Raw genomic sequence first — 14,869 nt, 5'->3', positions numbered from 1 at the left:
ACAAAGTATGACTTGATTGACAAAAAAACAAAACATTACAAAGCATAATACATTTGTCGTGTATATTTTTAGCTAAGAATTGCTGTGGTAAAACAAAAGAAAAAAACTGTAAAATATAAATGAACCACTTTGCAGGCACTGATTAGTCAGCCTGTTGGAGCACCCCCCCCCCTGACACACACACACACACACGCTGGTTCACATCTGAGTGGTTTAAATGCACCAGATATGTGGGAGGCTACTGTTCAGAACATGTAGATCATCATCAGCATATAAATGAAAGAACATGGTGATCAAGTATGAGAAACGCTACACGAAAGCCTCACTGGGTACATTCTGTGGTATGTGGGAACTTTGACTGCTTCCTGTTGTATGCCTTTCCTGTTTGAGAAATTACAAGTACAATAGACCTTCATATGCAACTTCAGTTGGGTCAATAACAGATACCGCGTTTCAGACACCTCCGAAGTCAGATGTTGGAATTCTGGAGTGACATCAGTCCTGAGTTGAGTGCGCTCCAACAGTAAAGTCAGAAAAGCGAGGGGGAAAAAAGGATTTGCTTTACTTCTTAGCAAGACAAAGCAATTTATGCATCACTAGCAAAACAGCACAATCCTTTTGTTGTTGTTGCTTTGTGCTTAAAAACTCCACTACAGCAGGTTCATGGATCGACTCTGATCAGTCCAAAGACATGTAGTCAGAGGGGTTAGGTTAACTGGTGATTCTAAATTGCTCATAGGTGTGAATGGTTGTCTGTCTCTCTGTGTTAGGCTGGCGACCTGTCCAGGGTGTGGCCTCCCTCTCACCCTATGACCCTGAAAAGCGGAAAGAACTACATGTCACAATCTGCCTCGGTGAGAATGTTATATGTTAAAGTTCATGACAGTTTAATATATGTCCTTTTGACAGATGAGACCAAAGTGGAGCTGTTCAGACATAATGCACAGCACCACGTTTGGCAATAACCAAACACAGAATATCAGCACAAACCTCTCAAACCAATTGTGATTGTGGTGATGAGTGGGGGTTTGCTTTGCAGCCACACGATGTGGGCACCTTGTAGTCATAAAAGAAACCTTAATGAACTGAAGCTATATTGCAAAGAATATTGGCCAAAGGTCCCCCACAACAATGTGAGAAACTGATGAAGTCATACATTAAATAATTACATTAAATAATGACTTCAAGTTATTGCTGCTAAGGGTGGTGCTACAAGCTACTGAATAAAGGTGCGTACTGATGTGTTCAGAGTCTTATGAAAGCTTCCTTTTTCACAGGACTATGAAAATAACTGATGAATTGATGTCTTTTAGAAAATTCAAAATTACATAATAAAATACTTTGTTTCCTGAATCCTGTAAATTTGTTTTGGTTTGACTTTATAGAGTCATGACCCGTATAAATGTGAACTATCCCAATCATCTGGCAACATATCACAACAAAGTCACTTTGTGAAGAGGTGAAAAAATACAGCCTTGTGCAAAAAACATAAAATCATCAATATTAAAAGTGGGCCTGCAGTTTTAAAGTGTAATACATCCAGAGGCTGTCGGGTAGATGTTTATTCTCGACTTCCTGTCCAAGCCTGCAAATTGATTCTTCTTATGTTCTAACTATGGCAGAAAGCCGCAGGTGGAACTCACAGATGAACTGTTCAGCTTATGGGAGTACAGTATTCAGATTGAATGCCGCTGCTGTTATGTTTTACACTGCTCTGTTGCAGAAGTACAGCTAAACAGCAGCCAAATACAGAAGTCTGTGGTTTTGTTTGGCAGCTCCTGTGTGAGAATGTGAAGCAGGGTGGTGCTGAAAAGAAGCTCAGAAAAACTACCCTGAACAAATAAATGTTAAGAACCTACAGTTTCCCAGAGAGCACTGGGTGCTGTCCGGCTGTCAGTGCACTGCAGACATATGATATATACCAAAAGCCATTCCTTGGCCTCTGATAGGCTGCTATCCTGCTGTGATGTCATCGGGGCTTGTTTATAAAAAGGGTGACAGGCTCAGCTGCTTCAAAGGGGCATGTGTGCTTGAGGACTGAAAGTGTTTATACATGTGTGAGAGCAGAAACAGAGAGCGAGGCAGAAGGTGTGTGTGAGTCACACACACAAGCTCCCAAATTTGTAACTCAGCAAAAAATGAAGAAAAAGCTGCTGTCAAATGCATTATCATGAATCTTTGTGTTGTGGATTTAAAAGCTTCTGGAGTATGAACTCACTGGACTGAAGAAGAGGACAACGCCTGGAGGTAACAATTAAAAACAACTGAAAGTACAAGTCTGTTTTGCAAATGTGCAAAATCTTGCATGCATTGTTTTCTCATGGGTGCATGCTCCACCACGTGTGGTGTAATGTTACGAATTTTTGGACTTATTAAAGCAATGAAAGGATTATAGGTTTAAAGTAAATGGTTAGGAATCAGTGCAATTAAAGCATCTGCAAGTTTGTTTGCAAGACTAATTCATTAACATTGTTTAAATAAAGTACACCTGACATTCTGACGCATTTGAAGGTTTTCTATCATATGATACATCTACTGCACAATTCTCCCCAAAAAACTTATAGATATCATTACATGGTTCCCTTCCCTTTATTCCAACAACTTGCAGCATTAAAAGAAGCTCTTAACCAAACACAATTTAACAGAAGGGAGTCCGATTATTTTTCCAGTGAATCCAAACTGACTTTCATCTTTAACATATTTGGTTTATGATATCAGGACAATGTTTGATCTCTTGCTATTAGACAAGTTGTCCTTTTCACAGTTTGCTCTACTGTCATCTCTTTATTTTACTAAGGACAACAAAAGCTGGGTGTTCTCTGTGTGTGTGTGTGTGTGTGTGTGTGTGTGTGTGTGTGTGTGTGTGTGTGTGTGTGTGTGTGTGTGTGTGTGTGTGTGTGTGTGTGTGTGTGTGTGTGTATTTTCCACACACTTGTAGCTTTGACATTATTCTTGTGCAAGCACTATTGGGTGTTGGGTGCTTAGTGTACTTACTATCTCCAAGCTACCTCTGCCTAAACATTGAGATTTTAATGTCTCAGTAAATCTTTTGTGTTTGATTTGGTCTTGACTGTTTAAACAGTTTAGTTCGGGAGGCGATCAGAGTCTGTTTTGCAAGTTTGACTTGGTATTAATGCTTGTAACCACCTCCTAGATTACTGCTCGGCTCTGTAGGGGTAGTAAAGAGGTCATTAGGGCAAAGGGCAACAAGGTTAGTGGCTGACCTTGTGAGAGTAACAGCAGCAACTACCACATCATATAAACAATAATAATAAGTACATGAAAACCTGTTTTTTGGTGTAATCTAATAATGTATGTGGTGCGTGATCATCTGTGAGGGCCGACTGTGTCTTACAGTATGATAGAAGTCATTTTTAAGCATGAATAATGAAAATGCAATTTTCAAAAGGAGTCTGCAGTTGCCTTTCCAGTAGATCCATCATCTTCCCTGCACTCTGGTGCTTTTAGTTTGTATTTGCTAAAATGTTAATGAGTTGACTTAAAGAGGTTTTCCAAACGATGACAAATGTTCACACAAACGTGCTGCTGTGGCCCAGACGGCATGATTGACAGCATACCTGCTCTCCAAATGGATGTGTGGTGCCTTGCATTTGCAAACTAATGACACTGTTTTACTTTCATGTTTAAATGTTTATCCCACTTGCAGGATGATTGTCATAAAACAACAACTGCCCGATGATCCACCCTAACATTTATAAAGCATCCCAAAATTCAACACTTTGCTCTTTGACCATGGGAGAACTGGGTAAACACTTGTGAATCAATGCACCTCTTTGCTGCTGGCATTAACATGTTGTGAGTGTTTGGACTGTGTTGGAATGAAGCCAACATTGACATGCATCTAAGTGCAAATGCACACAGAAGCTCCAGTTAACCAAACAGGCTGAGGATGTGCATTGAAACATACATGCGGTTTCATCTTAATTGCACATATTGGAGCAAGGCAGAAATAAAAATAAATGCCACCTGCGAAGCAAACAGCCCATAAGTAGCAGACAGTTAGTCTGACTCAGTCATCTTATGACAGGCAGGATGACTTGTACAACTTACCATCCCCCGACTGAGGTGGGCATCAGAAGCGCAAACAAGGATCGCCATGTGTCTGCTGTCAATTAGATCGCTGCAGTGGAAGAGCCTTTATGTTCAGCCCAAAAGAGCAAAGGACTAGAAATATTACTGAGGAATAAATGCATCTGCAATCAAAAGTTCATTTTTATGTATTTTAATGTATTACTGCAATAAGGTAGAAATGAGGCGATTGTTTATTTGAGCTGCCTGTTCTTGCGCTGCCATGCACTGCTCTTTTGCAAACACCACTGCATAAACGTCTGGAGGTTATATAGTATTTCACAAGCCCAGCTCTTCCACAGCATCAATCATTTGTGCTTAGTAAGAGCCTGAAAGCAAAGTGTACACTCTGTACCATGGCACTAAGATGACTGTGTTTAGGAAGTCCTCGTGGTCTAGTAGTTTGGGCAGGAACTTTTACTTCCTGCTTGCTTTTCCCTCGTTTTCTGTCGCTGCAAGTATTCAGTATCAGTAAAAAATAAATAAATAAACACATTCGTGCTGACAGAAAAGGACAGCTTACAGCAACACATAACAAGAAAACCATGAAATTGCATGCTGATATATGACATCATAGCACAGGAAAAGGCTGTAATAGCACATATGTTATCACTGGGCAGGACAAGACTTTTAAAACTAATGAACTCATGGTAGTGTTGAGGAACATATAACTTCCTCTGTAAACTGATACAAAGAATACAGTATATTTGTTTCTATAAGCTAGCAAGCAGGCAAACCCCCATCTACAGACTTTAGATGCTAAAAAAATACCGTTTCAGGTTACATATATTTTTATCCTTTGATCATTCTGGCAGAATGTTATGTAAATGTACTTATTTATAAAAGTACAATTATACTTATTTATATAAGTACAATTACATAATAAGGGTATTTAGTGTCTTCATTCACACTTGTTGCAGGGGCCACCCTTTCTCTCTTACCACAATTTCTTACTGCTGCAAAAATGTATTTGCATTTTTTTAAAGAAAGAATAAGGAAGAGGCAGTCACTTGACTTGTAACAGCCTATTAGATCAGGAAGTAGACTGGTTGCAGACAAATGCTGATGTAATGCTGATTTAAAGGCCTTTCCTACAGAATGGTTCATGCATGCAAGAGATGCATAATCAGTTTTTATGTGTCTTTATCTTTTATGACCAAAGCTGTGTTTTTTTGTGTGTTCTAACTGTAGATCATGGGAGGTGTGAGTGCTGTGTTAGCACAGACTAACCATTCACAGCACAGTAACTTCACCCAGGACTTCAATTCTTCTAAACAATTTAGTGATGCAGAACTCGTGCTGCTTGGTGCCGCGATGGCCATTCTAGTTCTGGCCATAGTTTTTGGTAAGTTAGATTCAATCGGTGGTCGTCGTTTATTTCAGATGTACTTTTACAACCGAGTACAGTTTTCTTACTTCTATACAGGCAACGTGCTGGTGATTACCGCCATCCTGCGGTTCCAACGGCTCCAGACTGTCACCAATCTTTTCATTGCCTCACTGGCTGTTGCTGACCTCATCATGGGCATAGTTGTGGTCCCCTTTGGCTGTACCTACATCCTGCGGGGAGTCTGGCAGTTTGGAAACTTCATGTGTGATTTCTGGACAGCAACCGATGTGCTGTGCGTGACCGCCAGTATCGAAACTCTTTGCGTGATCGCACTGGACCGCTACCTTGCCATCACCTCACCACTCCGCTACCCAGTGCTGCTCACCAGGTATAAAAGAGATTGAGCTTGGCTGTATGCAGTATGAAAGTTTTTTTATTTCTTCAAGAGGATGAATCAAGCTGCCTCTGCAATGTTCTTCAAACTTTCCAGGATGTTGCACACTTGTTAAACTCCAACCAGTGATCTCACTTCAGGTGTTTTCTGTCTGCTGTCAAAGGCAAACCCTGCTGTCATTTGTTGGGGTGTAACCAGAGGTGCAATATACTGGAAAATGTGAGCCTGTTAATCAGGGCGATGCTTACAGTTTTCCTTGTAGTGTGCCTATAGAAGAGTTGTTTATAGAAAAATTTAATAAAAGTTCCTTTTTAATATTATTCAGAATGCTGGCTAAAAAAAAAAAAACTGTTCTAGTTTTACGCAATTTAAAAGGAAATTCTACTTTTTGTACACATCAAAATCTGCTTATAGATGTTGAGGAGTTCTTCTACACTCCTTTGACCAAAGTTGCATGATGCCTAGCATAGCTTACCTTGGAGTCAATTCGTAAACTACTTTGAATATTGAAAAAAAAAAAGTAACAAACGCGAGCTTTCTATACCCCAGACTTTTCACTTGAGGCTAGAAATTTGGGGGTTACTACCGTCACATACAGTCATAGTAAAAGTACACCCTGTTTAAAATTCTAACATTTTGCATCTAAGGACATAGTAAAAATAATCCTCAGCAGGTCTTAAAATTAGGTAAATAAAACCTTAAATGAACAACAGTCAAAATACAGAAGCAATGTGTGAAAAACTAAGTACACCATTACTGCTTCCATAGGAATAAAGATGGGAAGAGGCAGCCAGGAGCTGCTAATCAAATGCATTGACCAGCATCAAGTGTGAGCACCTCTATAAAAACAGAGGTTTGGGCAGTTTGCTGGGCTGCAGCATTTAGGTGTGCATTAACACAATGCTAAGGAGGAAATATATTAGTAATGATCTTAGGGAAGAAATTGTTGCTGCTCATAAACGTGGGAATGGTTATAAGGTCATTTTCAAACAATTTGAAGTTAATCTTTCTACAATGAAAAAGATTATTTACAAGTGGAAAACATTTGAGACAGTAGCCAATCTTTATAGGAGTGGGCGCCCCAGCAAATTCCCCCTGTCAAACAGTGCGATGCTCAGAGAAACTGCAAAAACCCCAAGAGCTACATTCCAAACTCTACGGGCCTCAGTTATCGTGTTAGCTTGTTTTAATGGGTTGCCAGGAAAAAAGTCTCTTCTCTCTGAAAAGACCAACACAGCTTAAGTTTGCAAAGTAGCATCTGAACAAACCACAAGACTTCTGAGACACTGGTCCTCATTTACTAACAGCACAGATCTCTACGTAAATCGTGCCTATGAATGGTTCACACAAAATCTGGGGTTTTTCAATATTTTAGGACCTGAATTTTTTTTTATACATTAGGAACAAATTTAGAAGTCCCTCTGACCATTCCTATGAACAAATGACAGCCTGACTGCCTTAGGAATTTAAACACAAGTCTTTAAAATGAATACTAGGAAAAGCAATAATAAAACAATCATTATTATTATTGTTTTGTATTATTGTATTATTGTATTCGTAGCAGTAGTAGTAGAATTCATTTTAAAGACTTGTGTTTAAATTCCTAAGGTAGTCAGGCTGTCATTTGTTCTAAATTTGTTCCTAAAGTACAAACAAATTCTGGTAAATATATATATATATTTTGATAAGTCACAAATTTGCATGTGGAATGTTCATATGCACAATTTGCGCAGAGATCCATGTGTACGCACTGGTAGTAAATGAGGTTCGATGTCCTTTGGACAGACAAGACCGAAGTGGAGATGCTTGGCTATAATGCACAGCACCACACTGGGTGAAAACCAAACACAGTTCAATTCAATTCAATTCAGTTTAATTTATATATGTGGCTGTAGCTCAGGAGGTAGAGCAGGTCACCTACTGATCGGAAGGTCAGCGGTTCAATTCCTGGCTGCTCCAGGCTGTGTGCCAAAGTATCCTTGGGCAAGATACTGAACCCAAAGTTGCTCTCCAATGCGAGTGTTGGAGAGTGAATGTTAGATAATAAAAGCACTTAGCTTAGTTAATCATGGAAGTGCTTGGATGAATGGGTGTGAATGGGGTAAATGTTGTATGAGTGCTCAGACAGAGTAGAAAAGCACTATATAAGAACTAGACCATATAGCATTAAATCACAACAAACAGTCACCTCAAGGTGCTTTACATTGTAAGGTAAAGACCCTACAATAATTACAGCATATATATCAGCACAAACTCACACACTTTTAGAAGAATGGGGATTTGGGCTCATTTATTTTTAGCCACAGGACCTAGGCACCTTGCACTCATTGAGTCAGGCATGAACTCCTCTGTATACCAAAATATTCTAAAGTCAAATATGAGGCCATCTGTCTGACGGCTGAAGCTTACCCCAAATTGAGCACAATGATTCCAAGCACAGCAGCAAATCTAAAACTGACTGGCTGAAAAAAAAAAAAAAAATCAAGGTGTTAGAATGGCCCAGTCAAAGTCCAGACTTCAATATAATTGAAATGCTGTGGGGGGACCTTAAAAGAGCTGTGCATGAATAATAATGAATAACGAAATAATGACAGTGTTACATGTCATGTGTTGTTCATCTCAGGTTGTATTTACATAACTTTAAGACCTGATAAGAACCAGAGGTTGTTTGTTATATCCTGATATCCATTCACCATTCCAATCTGAATCAGACAACTCATGTTTAAAATGATAGATTTAGCATAATATAGTTAACCAAGTGTGGCATCCGGGCTCCAAACTCATCATTACCCACAATATAAATACCCCCTGAAGCCTACAGGTGGCTGCTGGGATGGTGCAGGGGTCAAAACAGAAAAAAGAATGAAAGCTTAAGTAGACCACCAAACTGAAAGAGTGTATTTGGTATATGACATGAGGAGAATGAGACATGTTATGTCTGCATGACACAGTGTGGCTCAAGTTGCCTGCCTCAACTAAATCAAGAATGTAGTCATGGCTATTATGTTGCATTATATTGAATTAACAGATTATCTGTATTGTCACTCACAAGCTTTTCCCAACGTTCTTCACTTCTCTGATAACCAGGGGTCGAGCTTTTGCAGTGGTGCTTGCAGTTTGGGCAGTGGCCTCCCTCATCTCCTTCCTACCCATATATCTGAAGGTGTGGGTGTCACATGATGCCAGTGCTCTCCAATGCTTGGAAGCTGAGGACTGCTGTGAGTTCAACACCAATACGGCATACGCAGTGACTTCTTCAATTGTGTCGTTCTACCTGCCACTGGTGGTGATGATTTTCTTGTACACCCGCGTATTCCAGGAGGCTCAGAAACAGCTGGAGAAAATCAGAGGAAGGGAAAGGCATATGTATAACTTGCATTACAATTCCCAGCTTGCTTATCCCGACGATAGCCCTGCATTAAATCAACTCAGGACAGGAACTGAGGTGGGAGAACAAGCAGGTGAGGGCAGACTAAACATGCAGAATCCGAGTGTAGTCACTGATAAAGAAGAAAAGGGGAAAGAGAGCAGACTGCGGACAGAAAAAGGGGAAGGAAAACATTCTGCCACAAAGCGTCTTAAGTTTAGTCTTAAAGAGCATAAGGCTGTAAAAACTCTGGGTATCATCATGGGAACTTTCACACTGTGTTGGCTACCCTTCTTCATCCTCAACATCCTCAGAAACAGCCTCAACCCGCAAGACATCCAGGTACCCTTTAGACTTCTCAACTGGCTTGGATATTCCAACTCAGCCTTCAACCCTCTCATCTACTGCCGCAGCCCCGATTTCAGACACGCCTTCCAGGAGATACTCTGTTTGAGGAGCAAGGGAAGAAGGTGGAGCATAAGAAGACTATTGGGATTATGCAGAGAGAACAATGGTTATCCCAAGGTCCCACAAAGACTGAATGGGCAGGCAGACTTGACTGGTGTTATGCAGCTGGACATGCAGCATTCTAGATGGAAGGGCAGTGTGGAGAGTTCAATTCAAGGCAGCTCACTAAATCTGGCTCCTCCACCTTCTTGCTCCGAGCAAGTTTTAGATGTAGCTCCAGGATCCCTGACCAACGGGCAGGCTAACCGTTCTGCCAGTTGGAGCTGTGATGAAAGTCTGACTTCAGTTGCTTGACCAATTAGAGGATTAGGACTTTACAGTGAGTGTGCAGGAAGCACCAGTTTGTTGAAGCTAATAATGTTTGTGTTTGAGACTGCAGTAACTCAACCTTTTGGTCTTTTATGAGACTGTGTTGTCAGCGTTGCTGAGATTTTATTTATGATCAAGAATCTTCTTCTTGCTGGAGTCTTTCTAATGACATTTTTCCTCAGCGTGACTCAATAAGGCAGCTACATGGGCAAACCATAGTTAGCAGTGTCTGCTTTCAAATGGGTCTGAAGTTTGTATTCATCACTAAGGCATCACACTGCAGCTTATTTAGCAACAAAAAGACTTTTTTTTTTTCTTTCTTTTTTTGGTTCAGGAGCCATAAACACGGGAAAAGTGTGAAAAGCAGCACCTTGAAATACAACTCACAAAACACCAAACTGGTATTACTACAGGGATACTATTGGAAGCAAATAAAAAAATGTTTTAAGAGTACTAAATAATTTAAGAGCATGCTAATTCATTCCAAGGAATTGAAGTCATGAAATTACCTGTTGCTTAAAAAGTGACGAGGAGCGAGCCGCTGGCAACAAGGTTGCTGCTTCAAATAACTGCACATTGTCAAGATCATTATTCTCACAATTACAGTATCATACATCAGCAGAATGTACCGGAGAGCATTGAATGCTCTGTAGGTGTAATAAGAGTTGTAAATGTTTAGCAGAAAGAGGAACAGTCGGAACATAAAAGACTTAAATGTTTGGGGTTCCAACTATTGATTATTATCAGTCCGGATTTATCAGGTGGAATGAAAAAGATTCCAGTATTCCTCTACAGTTTGAACACCTCCCAGAGCCAACCTGCAGCTTTAAATCAGTGAGACGAGCACAGAAAATAACTGCAAGTGTTTTGATGGAACATAACATGTTCTTGCAAGATTCCATCACTCATAAAATTAAAAAGTAAAGAAAAGGACTGCCATAAATTGAGCCTTTTAAGTCAAATACACAGTGGTTTCACCAGTATTCCACAAAGCATTAAACATGAAATGGGAATTTAACACTACATTTGCAGCTAAAATAACTTTTTTTTTAATGTCAGAAACCAAAATTTAGGCAACACGTGCAGATAAACCAGGAGCTGAACAAAACTGAGATAAGAAACTACAAAAGTCTTATTTGAAAGGGGGGTGGGGGTATCTTTTAAGGCTCACAGTTTGCCTGTTTTTCATTCCTGCTAACAAAACTCACAACTGGTCTATAGTTATTTAGTGGTGTGTATTTGTGTATCAGATAAACATCTGAGGCTCAAACTTGTGACTGTCATGAGTGTTCTCTCCATGTGTTGGCTTTCTTTCACCACGTATTCCCTTAAACTATTTTCCCGCTCTGTCCCGCCACCAAGAACACCACGAGCCCACGCTTTCCCTTTAAGCTGTCTGCTTTGGCTCTGTTATAGTATGAATAGTGCAATCTGTCAGAAGAGCTGGGAGATCTTTTTTATGTAGTTGGATCTGTTTCCATAACAGTGTCTGTTATACGCCCTGTAAAAGCATACCAATCATGTTACACATATTTCAAGTGCTTACTTTATACGCTGCACTCAGCAGAAGTTTTACTGAAATAAAAATTTGTTTGGATTAGTCTTCCTTTTACCATTTCCCAAATTCTAAGTGATGATGATGAAGAATCTGCCCAAATTCAAAGCAGTATATGTGCAAAGATCTGCTACTTAAAGTTTGAAAATGACCTCCCCTGTCCATCTTTTATGTGCACAAGTAATCATGTAATTTGTGATGAAAAAAAATGACTTGAACAAGTTATTGAGGGTTAAGTACTGTAAATATAACCTGCATGCATCTGTCTGAATGTACAGTCTGTTTACAGTATGTGATAATCATTATTTTTACAATGTAAAGCTTGAAACACACCACAGAATCTTCTTAATGTACTGTTACGTGTGTGAGATCTGAATTACTGCAGTTTCCAGATGGGTGTCTGATGGGTGTCTGCACTGGGGTTCAAATTCATAAGTTATGGTAAATAAGACAGGTACAATAACTTTGTGGTGATAGCTGACCTTACTGGAACTGACTGTGTGATAAATCTTAAATTACACTGTAAAAAAAAAAACTAAAAATACAGTACAATGTGCAGTTTTAAAATTTTTGGAATTCTTTTTTTAATGGATTTTTTTTTCCTGTTTTTTTTTTTTTTAAACACATATTGAATTTTGCTATTTGCCATTTACAGAAACTTCATTTAAAAACAAACAAAAACAAAAAAAGGACAATGCACAGGCAGAAAATTACCTTACATTTTCTGTTTTTTTGAAGGAACTTTTCTTTTACAGTGTATATGAGTCCCCCAAAGTAACAGATTTCACATATCTGATTCATACATATGAACCTTAGAACAGAGCACCAAAACATGAGACTACACACAAAGAAAGAAAGAAAGAAAGAAAGAAAGAAAGAAAGAAAGAAAGAAAGAAAGAAAGAAAGAAAGAATTTGTAATATATTACATTAGTGTATCTAATGGTATACTGAGACACATCTGAAACTTAACGTATCAAAACTGAAAGTTAACCAGAGGAAAGATTTTTACTTTCTACCTCCATCAAAGTCCATGAATGTCATCTCATTACTGTATATATTTATACACAAAATAAATTATGAGTAAAGGAATGAAGTTCAAAATTGTACAGTCTAAACCTGTTGTTTTGTGTGTGTGTATATGTGCGGGTGCATGCGTGAAATTAATTAGACAAGTTGATAAATGATATGTCATAAACATAGTTATTTCTTCAGTTTCAGGTTACTGGGAAATCTGAGTGTTTCTATAGATAAAAGAAATGCAGGCACTAATAATCCAGTCCTTCCTCATTTTTTGCAGCCTTAGCACTCACTGAAACAATATTTGTAAGGTAGCGGGGGGTGGGGTGGGGGTGTTATAAATAAATTTCCATAACTCTGGAATATTTGAGGAAAATATTCCCTCCAAAGCCTCTTAGATCAACCAATAAGATGACACTGGGGAAATATGATTCTTACTGCACTGCACCTTTATCCTTTCTAACTAAGCAGAGAGAGCCGGAGGCTTTTTGTGCTTATTCAGTCGTTCAGGTTATTCATGAAGACTCAGCTGGCACATATGCATTCAAGTTAAAGGGTACATGCTGGTGGGGTGGGTGGTGTGCTGTGAGTGCGTGAGTGCGTGAGTGCGTACGTGCATGCGTGTGTGTGCGTACGCGGGTGCATGTGACATACAGTGACAGCTGCAGCTGGTCACAGCAGCTACAGTATCAGCTGCTGTAGAGGAAATACAATCAGCTTTGCTGCCTCAATACACTCACTCACGCTCATGCACAAGTCTTTACTCTCCCACATGAAAATACACTGTGGATGTGGGATTGTGTGTTTGAGAAGTTTGACCTGTTTCCAATTTAAGTATGGGAAGATTGACGTAGGTAGGCATCCTTTAATGATACGTGTCCTAAATGTTGTCTTCACTGCTGGTGTAATGATTACCTTAGTTGTGTTTTTTTACATGGACTGTGATCGAGCTCTTAATATTTTAAGTGTGGGTTATGTTTTAGTTAACAGCTAGCAGTTTTACAGACCTTTGCTTACAGGTATCTAGCCACCCACCATAGATGGCATATAAAACAATGAATGCAGCCATCTGTAAATCCCAATGTGACATATTACGTATTAAGTGTTTTCACCATCTTGAATGAGGATTGGGTCTGATTGCAAAACAGAGGGACACTGCATGCACATACAGGTACAACTTATCAATCAAAAGGTCAGTCAGTTGCATGAAAGAAACAAACTTTTCTGGAGACCCTCACTACTAACTGAGTGGCAGTAAAACCTCAATTGAGATTGTGCAGACACATGACTGCTAATGTTAATTTGTGCACCATTTTGGATGCATGACAATCATTGTAACCACATAGGATCGAGTCAATAACAACCCAGTCACGCAGGTCTACAGACCAGTCCGGGACCCCCTGTTAATAGGGGAAAATGTGTAATCGCCAATCAATTGGCAAAAACCTCATTATTGCTTTGGTTGCTAGCATATTGCTGCAGACATAGGTTGAATGTTAGTGACAGGGTTGTCTACAAACACTGTCCAGCTTCTCTAAAGGCTGTAGTGAAACTGTGAAACGTGTAACACAAACCGGATATGGAGACTGTTTACCTTCGAAGTAGAAGTTGCAACCTTTGAAACATGTTGGCTGCAGCCCTGAGGCAGAACTTTTATTTTGAAGGAGAGCCTTCTCCATTTCTGGTTTGTGTCGCATTTTATCAAGTTGTACAGCTCAGATAGTAGTTGGTGAGTATTTGCAGACAAACATAAAAAAAACTACAGGCAATCATGGCAGTCTGCTAGCAAATAAATCAACCACTTGAAGGCTTTGGTGCAGCATGTTTTTGCAACCGATTTCACCCAGTGAAAACCAACAACCTCCAGGAACCACAAGCAACCAGCCAGGGAATACGTGTGTTTACCTAGCAACCAGTGGTTGCATCACACAGAGATTCCTGGTCAGTAAAAACAGGTTGACTCTACCATATACTTTACCAGCTAAATCTCTCTCTCTTTACATTTCAGGAGTGAATTTTATTTGTAACCGACCGTCATCTTTTAGCCACCATTGGTTGTTGTCTCTAGAAGCTAGCTTGACCCACTGAATCTGTCATTTACAGCTTTTCATGGGCATGCCTGTGTCTCTGTGACAAAAACTGGAGCTTGGCAAGCTCAGGGGACTAGCATTTTTTGGCAGCTGGCACATTCACCATGTGGATAATCCTGTGCTCTTTGACAGGAGACCAGTGGCAGAATAGCTAGAGACAGTTTTGCTTGTCAAGCTGCATTTAGCTCTGCTTTCACTGTTCTGACATCAATTACAGTTTTTATACTCTAAACATTATGAGGCAGCAGT

General features: G+C 39.7%; 1 protein-coding gene across 2 annotated transcripts; it reads left to right on the top strand.

Moving 5' to 3' along the window:
* Window positions 1–2,031: 2,031 nt before the first annotated feature.
* adrb2b (adrenoceptor beta 2, surface b) lies at window positions 2,032–12,418 on the top strand. 2 transcript variants are annotated; one of them, XM_030746424.1, is made up of 4 exons: window positions 2,032–2,247; window positions 5,281–5,434; window positions 5,516–5,807; window positions 8,901–12,418. In XM_030746424.1, exons 2-4 carry the CDS (start codon window positions 5,284–5,286, stop codon window positions 9,940–9,942), a joined length of 1,485 nt encoding a protein of 494 aa, XP_030602284.1. In that variant the 5' UTR covers window positions 2,032–2,247; window positions 5,281–5,283; the 3' UTR covers window positions 9,943–12,418. The 2 variants fall into 2 exon arrangements, with proteins under 2 accessions (XP_030602284.1, XP_030602283.1); XM_030746423.1 differs by having other exon boundaries at window positions 5,281–5,807.
* The last annotated feature ends 2,451 nt before the right edge of the window (window positions 12,419–14,869 follow it).

This window comes from Archocentrus centrarchus, chromosome 14 (assembly GCF_007364275.1).
Source record: "Archocentrus centrarchus isolate MPI-CPG fArcCen1 chromosome 14, fArcCen1, whole genome shotgun sequence".
NCBI classification, from domain to species: domain Eukaryota; kingdom Metazoa; phylum Chordata; class Actinopteri; order Cichliformes; family Cichlidae; genus Archocentrus; species Archocentrus centrarchus.
This window is presented reverse-complemented; position numbering and strand designations above follow the sequence as displayed.

Coding starts and splice junctions, on each gene's coding strand:
- adrb2b (XM_030746423.1), top strand. CDS start 5,284: ATGGGAGGTGTGAGTGCTGTGTTAGCACAGACTAACCATTCACAGCAC. Junction 5,808..8,900: donor TACCCAGTGCTGCTCACCAG/GTATAAAAGAGA, acceptor TCTGATAACCAG/GGGTCGAGCTTTTGCAGTGG.